Source organism: Podarcis erhardii (genome assembly GCF_964252035.2).
Source record: "Podarcis erhardii genome assembly, chromosome: 5".
Taxonomy (NCBI): Eukaryota; Metazoa; Chordata; class Lepidosauria; order Squamata; family Lacertidae; genus Podarcis; species Podarcis erhardii.
This window is the reverse complement of record NC_138509.1, coordinates 52,149,323-52,162,912: the sequence shown is the minus strand read 5'-3', so window position 1 is coordinate 52,162,912 and position 13,590 is coordinate 52,149,323. Positions and strand designations below refer to the sequence as shown.

The following is a 13,590-nucleotide window of genomic DNA, read 5'->3' as shown; positions in this document are numbered from 1 at the left end:
GCCTGTTTGAGGAAATACTATAGACTTCCTTGATCCCAAGGGCTTTAGAGTATAGCTTCTCAAAGGTAAAGAGGGAACCTTAGTATAAGGCAAACTGTCCACCTCAGACAAATGCATAAGGCACTATTATGACAAAAATATTGTCTCCACAACCAGGTGAAAGATCTCTACCTCCATCCTGAGATGCTCACAGTTGAAAATGGACTGTTGACCCCAACACTGAAGGCAAAGAGAGCAGAAGTATCCAAATTCTTCAGAAGTCAAATTGATGCTATCTATGCTGCTAATATGTAGTTAGGGGGCGGGGAGCCTCAGCTAATTGTATTTACAGTGAACTGTGAAAGCACTTGGTAGGCCCTAAACAGCTGAAAAATGAAGGACCTGAATCAACTAAGTGTCCTTTCCTCTTCAAAGAAAAACATGTTTGGCTAAGGTAGCAACTCGTTGTGGTGAATCTTGTGTAATATACTACGTTGTTCAAATGGAACATGCCAGACTTGTATATTCAGAGCAAAGCTGCCTTTCTGCCTCAGTGACTACTGTTGTCCCTTGTGATTTGTATAAATCTAAATGAAATGGGAAGAACTTGATGATAGTTGCCGTATGTGGAAGATAGTATGGGAAAGTATTTAAGACGTCTCTTAAAACTATTGATGATTCTAACGGCCATAATGAGATTGTATAGGACCAGTATGCTTAAACACTAACTTAATCTAATCGTACTGAAAGGCTCTGCCCCATGTAATATAGTCTTGATTTGTACAGTCAATTACTCTAGCTTTGTATATGCTTTTGGAGAAAAAGCCATGAATGCCATCCTTCTGTGGTGGGTGCTCAAATGCCTCATTGGCAATAAATGTACTTAATGCCTATTTTTTAAAGTCTGGGTATTCAAATTCCGCTAAGGCGCAAACTATTCCTGCTGGCTGAAAATGTATGTGAAAAATAAACTGATAGCACTTTCTGAAATTTGTGTCTTTTGACTTAGTACATCTTGTACTCTGAGTTCCATGAAGGTAAATATCCATTTCTCAATACGTGGAAGGATACTTCCCTTAAGCATTTATAAAATCTATTCAAAATTTAAGGGTTTGGGGTTTTTTTAGGGAGGGGGACATCTTGGATTACCAAGACTAGTGTCTCATTTCCTGTACATATTTAAGTTGCCCTTAATGTCAAGGCGCATGTTTATTAATCTGACCTTGGCTCTTACTGGTTACAAGTGCTCCAGCTCTCTCTGCAACTCCAAAAGCAAAGTGCTCAAAGATGGTTTCAGGGACAGGACTGTAGATGAGTAACTAGAGCACCTTTGATCTGTTACAGTATAGACTAGTAACAGTAGCCTGGGGTGAGGAGAAATACAGGCATTAAACACAGCATACAAATGGGGGCCGGAGGATATAGAGGCGAGATCTGTCAGGGATGCTTTGCAACTTTTCCTATCAAAGCACCTCTTTCCCACCAAATCAGAGCTATTTGTCTATATTCTTTGAAGTATCATTGATCCTCTTCGCCATCAGTAGGGCTGCTTCATTATCTCTTAGTGGGTTTTCTTCTTGGTACAGTAGATGCTGCATTTGCTTTTGCCTAGTGTTGAGCACAAAGGATTTGCTACAGTCGTAATCCAGTCTTTATAAAAACCCACAACTATCTGACTTCTCTTGTATCGAGAGTCTGGTTCTAGTTTTCAGACTTCATAGAAATCCTGGTTTCTAAATATGTGATAGGTGGTTGTTGCATTAAATCGCTCATTTAACCTGAAGACCAAAACAAAACTGAGAAAACTAGTGTCTACACCTGTACAACTAGCAGCTATCATGATTCTACATGCTTAGACTACATGACTAAGCAGGGCTTTCAGAACCTGAACTGATGTCCACCAAATTTAGTCCAGCAGCATCTAGAAATTCTACAAGTATGAAATGAGAAATGGGCAATGAGAAATCTGCTATTCAGGTGTCTCAGTTTTTGGTTGGGTAATATTAGTTAGTGGGTGATCTGGGTAGGATATTTAATTTGCAGGGGGGTTGCCATAAAATCCAACCTTTTGAATAAATAAGGTATATTATTCATTGTATCGAATTGTAGATTTCAACGGAAGTCTCATAAGGTTCAACGAAAAAAGCAGAAGATCCAGTGGATAAGTTCATTCTCTAGACAGTTCATGCATAAGGTCCATACATGTAAAAGTATCTATTCCACCTGTTGGTTCGAAGAGTTCAATAATCCACATGAAGGGTTCTCACAGTTCCACAGAATCCTTTCACAGAGTCTAAGACAAGGCTTTCCGGAATATTAGCCTTGTTTCGCCATCCTAGGCTTCATCAGTAGTGGATCTTATAGCATGACTGCAACCACTACTATGCCGTAAGATCCACTATCCTGTAATATATTACATAGGAACCTGTTCTACTGATGAAGCCTGGATGGCGAAACAAGGCTAATATTCCGGAATGTGAATATTACAGAAAAGTGCTGGGTGTTGTCTTTGGCTCTCAGAATTTGGCTGCTTGCAGGACCACCTTCTACCATGGCTGCAAAGAAAAAGTTTTAAGTGTGTTTTAAGTGCAATACACAATGTGACACTAGATGGAGATGGTGAACCTTATGGAAAATTCAATGTATTTTTTAAAAACTTTTTTTAAAGGTTTTTCAGAATGTTTTTGATTATGTGTGTAGATACACCCATGTGAATCTGATGGGACTTTACAACCTTCACTGGAGGTCCTCCTGTTTCTCCCACTATCTGGTGTTAGAAGGGGCACTGAGAGCCTTTTCAGTTGTTGCACCCTGTGCTTAGAATGCCCCCCCCCCGAGAAGCGCCACTAGTATAAACTTTGTCTTTTCGACACTAGAGAATAGTTTAGTTGTCCAAACATTACAACATCTTATAAAAATGGCTGTCATTGTTGTTCAGTTGGCTTTTATTGGCGTTGCTGTTTCTCCATGCATTTTATTGCTTTGATTACTGTATTTTAACTGTAACCTGTCCTATGCTGAGGGGCAGCTAACAAATTTCATGGAAAAAATTAACACCCGTGGCCTATGAGAAAGAAGTTCAGACAACCAGAGGATTTGGCATAGGAAAGAGAAGAAAAGGAGGTCCTGAGTTAAGACTACCTGCTTTAACATAGATGAACAAATGACCCATTGTTAGTTAATTCTCATCAACATACAACCTATTAAAGTCAATTTTCACGTCATTCAGCCATCAGTGCAAACAGGAATAACTTAATGAAGGTACTACACATGCTATGTGGTATTGTGTCTTTAGGCTCACGACAAATATACAACTTTCTCTTTACTACAAAAATTTACTGCAAAAATTCTCCAGCAATTTAGCAGTAAGCTCACCTGCCACTATGCACCATAGAAGAAGAATAATACATACATAATACATGTGTGTGTGATTCTGGGGGGGGGGGGGAATGCACATGATTTCAAAATTTAAAACAATCCTAGGTATCAAATCTTTTACCAGCATTGACGTTCACTAAACCAAATGTTTTTCCCAGCTTCCAAGGTGGGGGTGAAAGGCCAATGGAATGTAATATAAAACAAGATACTTTTAAGTGAGCAGTACTAAAATTAAATACAAACAGGTCAAATGTTCTGTCCTGCAAAGTTTTAATATCAAAAGGCATTAATGGAATGGCTTTCTCCATTTTATAAATGGCAAAAATTACTTAAGATTATGGCACTAGGGGAGCCATCCTTGTGAGCACTCACACATACGAAAACACTTTGCTATAGATTTATGAACTGAACAATGTACTGAACATTTCAAGTAAAAGGACAGTGGTCCAAAAGGAACCTTTCCGTTTCCAAGAGCAAGGCAGGGAAAGGGTTATCTTGTTTTCTTCTCCTTGTCCAATGGCTGATCTGTTTCAGAATCATACAGGCATTTCTCTACGCACCTCCTTGGAAACCAGCCTCTGATTCTGTTGCCATCTAGCAGTGAGAGAAAACAGCAGAAATTAGCCATAAAACATAGCATTTCCCAGACATCTTTACTTCCCTACCTCCCCAAATCATTGCAGAACAGGGGGAGCCAAATGGGGTACTCTCCAGGTGATGTTGGCTGTTCTCTAAATCACAGAGGTCCAGCAATCTCTAACCAAAATAACACACTTGTCAGTTTATGGACAAGCAGTTAATATTCTGCTGAAATCTAGCCTAGATATGGTAAGTGTCAGCAGACGGATGGTGAGCACATTGCTCTTGTTTGGGTCACTAGTAGATGCTGTGTCAATCTGATTCTCCTTTTCTGCAGGTTTTGCATGCTGTCTGCAAGCTACTCTTAGGTTATCTTCGGAAGGCCTTGCCCTTAGAACTCAAGAACATGAAAGCCTCATGTTTAGATAAATGTTTAATTTTTAATTGTATCAGATCCCCCACACCTATTTCTCCGAACAGGGGCCTGGTTCTGTTTCACACCTTTTGTGTTTGGAAGCATTGAAAAGTAATGAATTTGGGAAATCAGTTTTGGATTCAATTGTAAGATTGAAATGAAACACTGTAGTTTTAAAAGTGTAATGCACACAAATGCAAAATTACCATCAGTTGCCGAGTCAATTTTGTCTCCATACATCCAGTGTCTGAAAGATAATAAATAAATTGGTAAAACTGTTCACCCCAGGATTATCTTTCAATGGAACTTTGAATAACAAAATAAGTACTAACTTCAAGCCTCTGGTGGCTAAAATCTGATCCCCTTTGCGAAGGGAAATTCTTGGTTCTTCAGTGCATGGAGTCGTGATGAACGTCCTCAAGCCTTTTGTAAGAGGGCAACAGGCACCACTGTAGTCTTCTATTGCTTGGTACCGCACCTGAAGGTTTTGTCAGATTCTGTTAAAAATGCATTTCTTGATGCTACTTGCTGACTACAAAGTGCCTTATCCATGCTGAAAATGAGACATGAGCTCAGACTTCTGTTTTCAACTGGTGGTGTTCCTACCAGGGACCCACAGGAGTAGTCAACTAAAAAAAAGATTAATTGTGGGAGACTTGGGGGCCACAAAAAACTTTTGGGGGTCTGGTACATCTATGAGTTAGTTACCCCTGCTATACACTATACACTTATGCTTTATTCTGTAATGAGACTATCACATGCCTAGCAGAAATGCTTCCCCCTAAAATTAACTTCAAAATCCTATTATCTTACATTTTTAAAAATAAATTATATTAATAAATTAATTCAGCCCAGGCAGATTTCAGTGCAATATGCTAAAACACCAGCAGTGCAGACATACTTACACTTCTCACTCGCTTGTCTGCTTTTTGTTTCAGTTGCTCTATCTGCAAAAGAAAACGTATAGGAGAATTAAGACTGGCCCAGTTCTGTGGTATCTTTGCTGGAATCATTAAATGAGTTGGATATTGTTAACTTCCTGCTCTGAATGTATACTGAGGCATGTGGGGTTTTCTTTAGGGATTACATTTTCTATTTTTCTGTTGTTATTACTGTTATCTGCTTTGAGTGTCTTTGGGGAAATAGACAGATAGATAGGAGTACAATTTCTCAGCTTTCACTATAATTAAGTTAATCTCATGGTGGGGGGAGGTGAAGAATAGCGGCTTACAGTCAAACTGTACTGATGGCAGCCTTCCTTTGTGAGCCACTCCAAGCCATCGCCCTCTGGGTTTCCAGACCATGTGAACACTTGCTTGAAATTGTTCCACTTGCTTCCCAGGTCATACGGAAAAATAAAGGTCTCTCTTGTTTGGTAATATTGGATGCGGTCTTTGGCCTGCAAGTACAATGTGACAATAAAATCCTAAAGCTAGTTGTAGGCACAGTCTAGGGATTGTATGTACTTTAATACATAAGAAGCAGGGGAGAGTGAATGGTGGCTCTTTTGCCTCAGAAGAAATCATGCGCAACTCCAAATGAAATGGACAGTGACCAGAAATAGAATTCAAAGGAGCTAGCACCCAGTGTACTTGTCAGGTGGAGGAAAAAAAGAGAAACCCAGTACTCAAAATTACATCCCAGGACATGGATAGCCTTCCACATATTGTGAACTCTTACAGCCTCAAATATCATGCCAGTAGTCTGGGATGATGTAAATTATAGACCAGTAACATGTGGTTTGATACTCCTGTACTCGGGCAAAATGAACCTATGAGGAGTCAGAAGCATCACTACAATTTGCAGGGTCCTAAGGTAATAGTCTGGCGGATTTAAGAACCAGAGGTAAGGAGCTATGATATATAAGTATCTAGGCAAATAAGCTTTTTAAGACTTTGTATTTTTAAGACCAAAAATAGATTATTATTATAGGTTGAGGTTCTTTATATAATGATGTAGAGATTAAATGAATCAACTTTCGTCCAGAGATGGCTGTGGAATTTTATGTGAAGTATCAAAAATGTGCATTTTTAAAAGACATAATAATAAGAAAATTTCCATTTCAAAACTGTCAGTATCACACTAACTTTGGTTTTACTAACTTGAGTTGCTTTTGTAAACTACAAATGTTTCACATTTGTACATCTTGAACAAATATTATCTAATACAAGTAAGCAGTAAATTCTTTATATTATACTGACCTCTAGTGATACAGTCACAGTGAGTATTAAAAGACTATTTCCAGTTTCTGGAGCTGCTGCTCACTTTATTGTCTGGATACACAACACATATACAGTATTGCTTAAGTGTGGGAAACACTCATCAATTCAATGGAAGAAGTAGCCTTGTCTTTATGGATCTTTATGGAGGGAAGCATCTGCAAAGGCTTCCCTCCATTCAATGTAAAAGGGGGGGGGTGTTTCTCAGCTGACCGAGCAGCTCTAATGCAAAATATATTTTTAAAATGCATCAGAACGAAATCCTACCTTTTCTTCAATCCATGATTCTATTGAAGTTTTGTTTCTTAAAATGACTTTCAACTGAAAAAGAAAAGGAGAGAGAGATTTATCCACAGAAGTGTATCAAACCAAAATCACTTAACAGGGTCTGCATTCACGACCCTACAGAGAAACATTTTTATGAATTATATCCCTTCATTTGTGCGGGATATCTCTAGATCGCTCTTTCTTCAAAGAAGCTCAGAGCGATGTACATCAAAATAACACAAGGAATATAACAGTATGTATAATGTAACATTGCCATATATGTAGGTATTTGGACTATAGTGATTTGCCATACCTACATTGCTTCTGAGGAGTAAACATTCTGTTATCAGATTACAAAAACCTGTGCAAATAAAAATATTGTCAGGTGACATCTGAAAGCCATCAATAAGGGAGATAGGCAAACAACTCAGGTGAGATTATTCCAGATGTGGCGCCTACCAAGTAAATCATGGTGGAACCACAAGTTGAGTCTTCCACCCCTGCTTGATCTTAAGGATGAAATGTTTCATTAACAGAATAGTCATAAATAAAAAGCAACTTTCTAAAAGGTCAACCAGTTAAGACTACTCTCTGAATTGTTCACCTCTATAGCCATGGTGGGGAACCTCTATCACGTGGGTCTAACTAGGCCCAGGAGGGGTCTGAATCAGGGATGTGACTGTTTTCCCCAAACCACTCTGACCTGCCCAACACTTGTGGGGATTGTAATGATGTGACTGGGATGGGCTGCACTACTTAGCTGTCCCTCCGGAATTCCCAAGTGCACTGATGAAGCCTATGAGTGCTGACAGCGAGCAAGCTGAACGAGTGCTGTCCGCCTTGATCAGCTGATTGGCAATGATGGTGCGCCTTCAAAGGAGCTCATCTCAGCACCAAAAGATGACCCAGAAGACACAATGATTTGCAATATAACAAGGCTTAAAGAATCAGGTCTCCCCCCCTCCCCACATCATGGGTTGGTGTCCTACCAAAATCTCAGAGATTTTAGCCATTTTGTAAGAAAAACCATCAGACTCACCTGGATAACAAACAACATACCAACAGCTATAGTTGTTCCCAGTGCCAGCCCCAAAGCAAATAAAGATGCAGCAAATGCAGACAACCCAAATGGGATGATTGGGCGGGGGTCTCTTCTGGCGGCACTCATATCAATCTTGACAGAACTCCAGCCAAAGGATACCTATGAAAGGAAACCAAGAAGAGCAATTCAGGCAAACTGCTGACTGAAGAAGCAAACAGCAGGAATCTTTCCTCTGCATGACAGTATTTTGACAGTGCCTCAAAACTCATTGAGAAATTTTACTACACGCCTAAGCAAGTTGAGCATCTCAGAAATTACGTCTTGCCTGAAGAACATATTTGGTGCGGGTCCCCACTTTAAAAAAGATAACCCAAGCTTGCACAGATGGCATACACACTATTTTGTGCTAAGTACCACTGGGGGAATCTGATCTCCCAAACTCGGAAAGAACTTTTGAATGCATTGATTACATTACAAAGTCTCTCTCTTATTAATATTGCTTTGGTTTGCTCTCCTTTTCTACTCAAGCTTAATTTCTTAGTTGCTTTAAAACATTCTCAGTATTAAGCTGTGCCTGTGAGATTCTTTGCAGATAAGCAGAAAAGCCAACTTGTGGTCAGAAAAAAATAATAAAGAGGACACAGTCTAGACATGGGACAAAGCAAAGGTCACATGTTTACGAAGAGACAGCAGCAGTATCGGTGCCAGGATGGCATGCATTTGATCACACGACAAATGACACCTGTTATATCTGCAGATGTAAAACACGGTAGGGTTAAAGAGAGATGGAGCACCTATATTTCCAGACATTAATTAACTCAATTCTGTAGATGTTTTTCTTACCCTGTTATAAAGCTGAGTGTACATGGTCATGACAAAAATGAAAGCAGCATGGATACATCCAAGAGGGGCTAGCAGAAGAAAGAGAGTGAAGGAGGCATGATTCTGAAACCCACAGCAGTTATTGATCCAGGGACAGTGATGGTCCATCTTCATCACACACCTAAGAAGCAATCCAAGTTTAATAGTCCTGTTCAACAAACACACCACCAGCCAGTCCTTCCTACTCCCAATTGCTAAAGCTTAATTAGTGGCCACTTCCAACCCCATTTTTAGCAGATCTGGGTATTATATGATTATTAACCGAGCACTTGAACAATATACAAACATAAGCAGTTGTACCTGTTACACTTTCGGCAGTGATGAGAGCGGGGAGCCTTGTAAGACTGGCATATTTTACAGTACTGTAGATACACGCAGTCCTGAGAGTTTTCCTCAAAAACAGAAAAAAGAAGGCAAATAAGGAGCAAGTCTCTAACATACAGTCTGTACTTTCTTTTGCTATTCTGTCTGGGTGTAGCTTCCTCTCTAACTGGGTTGAGCAGTCATGAGATGGCAATCTCAACCTTCACCCATAAAATGCCCCTGCACTACCAACTTTGCAGGAAAATTCAGTATATTATATTCATTTGCATAATTAAGCACCATTCCCCAGAAGTATTAACATTTCCACTTGTGCTATGGGGCGCCAGAAATTTACAGAAGATAAAACTGAAATTCCTAGGCGAGCAGTGGGAAGCCTGTGGCCCTACAGATGTTGCTTGACTCCATCTCCCACCAGTCCTGGGCAGCATGACCAATGGCGGGTGAATGATGGGTACTGTAGTCCTGTAGGATCTGGAGAGCCAAAGGTTTCCGTCTCTGTCCTAGGCATTTGTCCTGTTGTTGTTTTTCCCAACATCTCCCTTCCTTTGCAGTCCTAGTAAGTAAATACACATTAAAATTAGGCAGTATGTACCGCTTTGGTCAACAGGACTTATTTACAAGGAAGCCACCAGAAATGGAACGTGTTTCTAAACCATCTTGTTCCAAGGAAAGAAAATTTTGAAAGTTCCCGTTAGAAGAGAGTAATCTGACTGGCAGCTAATGCACAGTCTGTACACCTTGTCACCTGGAGGCAATTTTTACTCACCAGAGGCCACCAGGTGATCACTGAATTTGACTTCACATATTTGGTGCTGATTTCATACTCAACAAACATTGCTCAAGATGGTGACTGAGTTATCGGTGAATTTCCTATTGTGCTCTGCGAAAATTCAGCTCCCATCTTGACCTGATTCTACAGATCATAAAACTAGGTCCAGAGATCCTGTTCTAGGCTAGGATCTGGTTGGTTTGGGAAGGAAGCTGTGATCACCAAAAAAGAAAAAGAAAAAAGTGATGGGTTAAAAAAATATATCTCATTTGCTTACTGGTTTCCATCCAAAGGGAACGTATCCAGGCCCAATAAACATGGCATTGAAGTAATTGTAGAGAATCATAACAGTCCAATTGATGAGCATGATGAAATTGATACTTCCTCCTGTTGTATCCAAAGGCCAGTACCACAGAACAGCATCGATCATAGCCATGGCAGAACATATTGCTATTACACTGAGAGCTATGATGGGGCCCCAGTGGCACAGTCTTTTCAGTTCATGGAGATTTTCAAACCTGATAACTGAACAAAGCATTCCCATTTTGCAGCAATGTGAATTCCTATTTCAGGTGGTTCCTTTCAGGTATATGTTTCCACTTGTCATAAGTTTTCATCTCTATAGCAATGGTTACATGTCCAAATAGCAATTGCAAAGTAGCTGGAATTAAGCCATTTGTAGTATCTGGTAGACTCATCAGGTGTAGAAGTTCTTCAGCATGAGTGTCTGAAGGAAAGGCTGCCTCTACCACACACCTAAACGGAGGGAGAAAAAGTAAACAATAGTAATAACAATACTTTCCAAGATAAATTATTTGGATTAGAAACAAAAACAGCTTGGCAAATGTAGCGCTGCTTCTCACACAGGCCCAGTTCAGACATAACAATGTCAGACCAATAACCCACAGTTTATTGGCTCGAAAATGAGCCATGTGTCCTTCAGACTTCGTCCTTGTGCCCTTCATTCCCTCTTCTGCTTATTGCCCAGCTCTCAGATTGTGAAAAAGCACAATTTAACATGAAATCTGATTCATCTATGGAATAAGAACAGTCACAAACTATGATACTTCTTTTGGTTGGGGGGGGGGGCAAACCAAACCAGACAATAGCCCTCCTGTCTATTCTGACCCATCCGGTAAACACAAGAACAGCTATTTATTTAAGGAAATGAGGCACAATTATTTCACTAAGCAGACAGAACCATCTTCCTGTTTTTGAGTTACTCATCTTAGCCTGTTCTTGAAAGCATAAGGAACTCATCTTGCTGTATCCTCAGTATTTCTTGGCAAGGATTCCAAGAAACGTGAGACTAGAATCATGTGTCCAATGGGGCTATCTTTCTTCAAAGGGATTTTGAGACTCTGGCAGTTTGTGATGTGACCGTGAGTTCAGCTTTTCAAAGAAAAGGAGACTTGGTAGCACACACCCCTTGAAGGTGCTTAAGCAGCTATTTGGATTTCAGCCACTTCTTCCAGTCCATTCAGCTAGTTATGTTTCCCTCTTGGTAATGTACAATGAAAGAATAAGGTGTCCATCAGGCACCTGTACATTTAAAGTGATTTTGCATTATAACAGATGAGAGTGAAATAGCAGAGGCAACATTCAGCCTTTCATTAAATATAATCAATGTATGGAACACACACTATTTCTTTTGCACAAGTTATATAATAAACAACCAAACTGCTTAACAGAGTGATTTATTTATTTGTGGCCTCTGCACACAAATTGTGAAAGTTAAACTTCTTTTAAGCCCCAATTGCCTACTGGCAAATATATTGTTGTATTTTGTTACAGGATATTGCCGACTTCCAGTCAGTTAACAGAAGAGACCAAGAAACTATCACAACTCTACATCAGTTACATCTGAATCACATAATCTACTTCAGGGAGTTACTCAACTTTAGGTGGAGCTTCCAGAACAGAGAGGGTGAGGTTTGCCCAGAGCAGGTAGTTCTTACAGTTTTTCCATAACAACATATTAACAGCTATGAGAAATTTGGGAAATACGTATTGTGGACCTTGTTGTGGGAAATGTCACCATAACTTGCTGCTACTATGTCTGCTCCCACATTCCACTTGGCCTCAGGACTATCTACTTTGCCTTGGTCATTTCGTACAAGTATCGAATCCATCCTTAGAAGCCTGCAGAATTTTTGGCTTCCAAGAGTCTATTTCACCGTTCCACTTGGCGGTACGAAAACACTAAAGGAGAAGCTACTTAGTTTCAGGCCAAGGGCCTGGAACACAAAATAAAGGGAAATGTGACAAATTCTAGCTTACTATTCTAGCTTACTAGCACTGAACTGCACAGCGAAGGAAAGAAACCTGCAAAATGCTGGAGAGAAGGAGGAGAATTTATTACTTAGACCTCACCCATCTGGCCGGGCCTCCCCAGCGACTCTGGGCGGCTCCCAACCGAATATTAAAAACACAATAAAACATCAATTGTGGACGCAAATCCCCAAGTTACACGTGGGGTGGCAATCTTTATAGTGCAGGCCTTGAAACTCAGGGCTACTCTGACGGGGTAGTGTGTCCTAGACCTGGTCCTGTCTTAATTCTTTTATTACCTTTTTTATTATTTTATTTTTATTATTATTATCCTGCTATGGCTGTATGCTAATGCAATAAAGGATTGATTGATTGATAAAACATCAAACATTGAAAACTTCCCTAAACAGGGCGGCCTTCAGATCAAACAATTTGATGGGAGGAGCACAAACATAAAACTTTCTGCAAGTAATTAAAAAAGGAAATTCTGCTTAAGAAGGCCACTGGATGGTTTCTTTCAGCCGCCAGAGGCTTCCCCCCCCCCCCCCAGGACTTGTTGCCATGGCGTTGGTCTCTCCATGAGAACTCTTTAATAGAACCCAAATAACCGGATAATAATTAAATGCTCACTAGGGGCTCTAGGCATTTCGGTCTCTTAGCGGCTGCGCAACAGGCAGCAGTTCCACAGGTGAAACGGCATCGCATCCTCTTGCGGAGGAAAAGCGCCACCTGTTGGGTGCCTGCCTGCCTGCCTGCCTGCCTGCCTGCCTGGCAGCAATCGAAGACCCAGAAACAAAGAGGCGGAAACCTCATGGCCAAAGCAGGAGAGGAGGAAGGGGTCGAAAGGGAGCCAGGAGAGCGGGGGGGGGGGGCGAAGGCAGGTCGCGACGCAGCCGCTCCTCCGTCCCGCCCTCCCGCTCTGCCCAGAGGCTGAAAGGGATTCCTCTGGGATTCCTTGGCAGAAGAGAACGAGGAGGGTCGGGTGGCTCCGCGGCCGCCCTTCCCGCCCGGGGCGCCTTACCCGCGCGCCTTACCCGCGCAGGGCGAGGGTCACTCCAGCCCGAGGCTCCGCCGCGTCCTCCCGAGACGGCGCCCGCCAGCCATGCCCCGCGCGCCACCTCCGCTCGCTTGCTCCGCGCGGCCACTTCCCCGGGGCACCTTGGTAGGACCCGGACGGATAACCCTCCGGTTCCGCCCTCACTCCGTCGCGCCCTCACCAACCTGGCAGGTGCGCTCGGAAAGACGTCCCTCAAATACAAGCAGCGCACATTTTCCGTGCCGTCGGGATCAACGGGATCCGAGGGGGCCGCCGTTCTGTGGCGGGGAGCGAGCAAGTTGAGCTCTCTGCCCATGCTCGGACTAACTTGCGAGTCCGGTTCAGCCCGCCGCCTGATTTAAGAGGCGTCTGATTTTAGAAGCCGAGCAGCTTGCCTTGCCAAGGAGAGGTTGGAAACGGGCGGAGGCG

At 41.7% G+C, this 13,590-nt stretch overlaps 2 protein-coding genes across 4 annotated transcripts in view; one reads left to right on the top strand and one right to left on the bottom strand.

Moving 5' to 3' along the window:
* Positions 1 to 969, top strand: part of ACSL5 (acyl-CoA synthetase long chain family member 5) — a 31,178-nt gene extending 30,209 nt beyond the window's left edge. For all 3 annotated transcript variants that reach the window (XM_081863037.1, XM_081863038.1, XM_081863036.1), the window contains exon 21: positions 157 to 969. In XM_081863037.1, coding sequence (XP_081719163.1) covers positions 157 to 294 — 138 coding nt within the window. In that variant the 3' untranslated portion in view covers positions 295 to 969. The remainder of the gene's footprint in view (positions 1 to 156) is intronic.
* Positions 970 to 2,906: 1,937 nt separating this feature from the next.
* Positions 2,907 to 13,305, bottom strand: ZDHHC6 (zDHHC palmitoyltransferase 6). Its single transcript, XM_081863092.1, has 11 exons — positions 13,160 to 13,305; positions 10,132 to 10,610; positions 9,062 to 9,153; positions 8,723 to 8,882; positions 7,877 to 8,038; positions 6,838 to 6,891; positions 5,583 to 5,750; positions 5,257 to 5,298; positions 4,684 to 4,829; positions 4,558 to 4,598; positions 2,907 to 3,951 (listed from the first exon to the last, which is right to left on the bottom strand). Exons 2-11 carry the CDS (start codon positions 10,396 to 10,398, stop codon positions 3,848 to 3,850), a joined length of 1,236 nt encoding a protein of 411 aa, XP_081719218.1. The 5' UTR covers positions 10,399 to 10,610; positions 13,160 to 13,305; the 3' UTR covers positions 2,907 to 3,847.
* Positions 13,306 to 13,590: the final 285 nt, after the last annotated feature.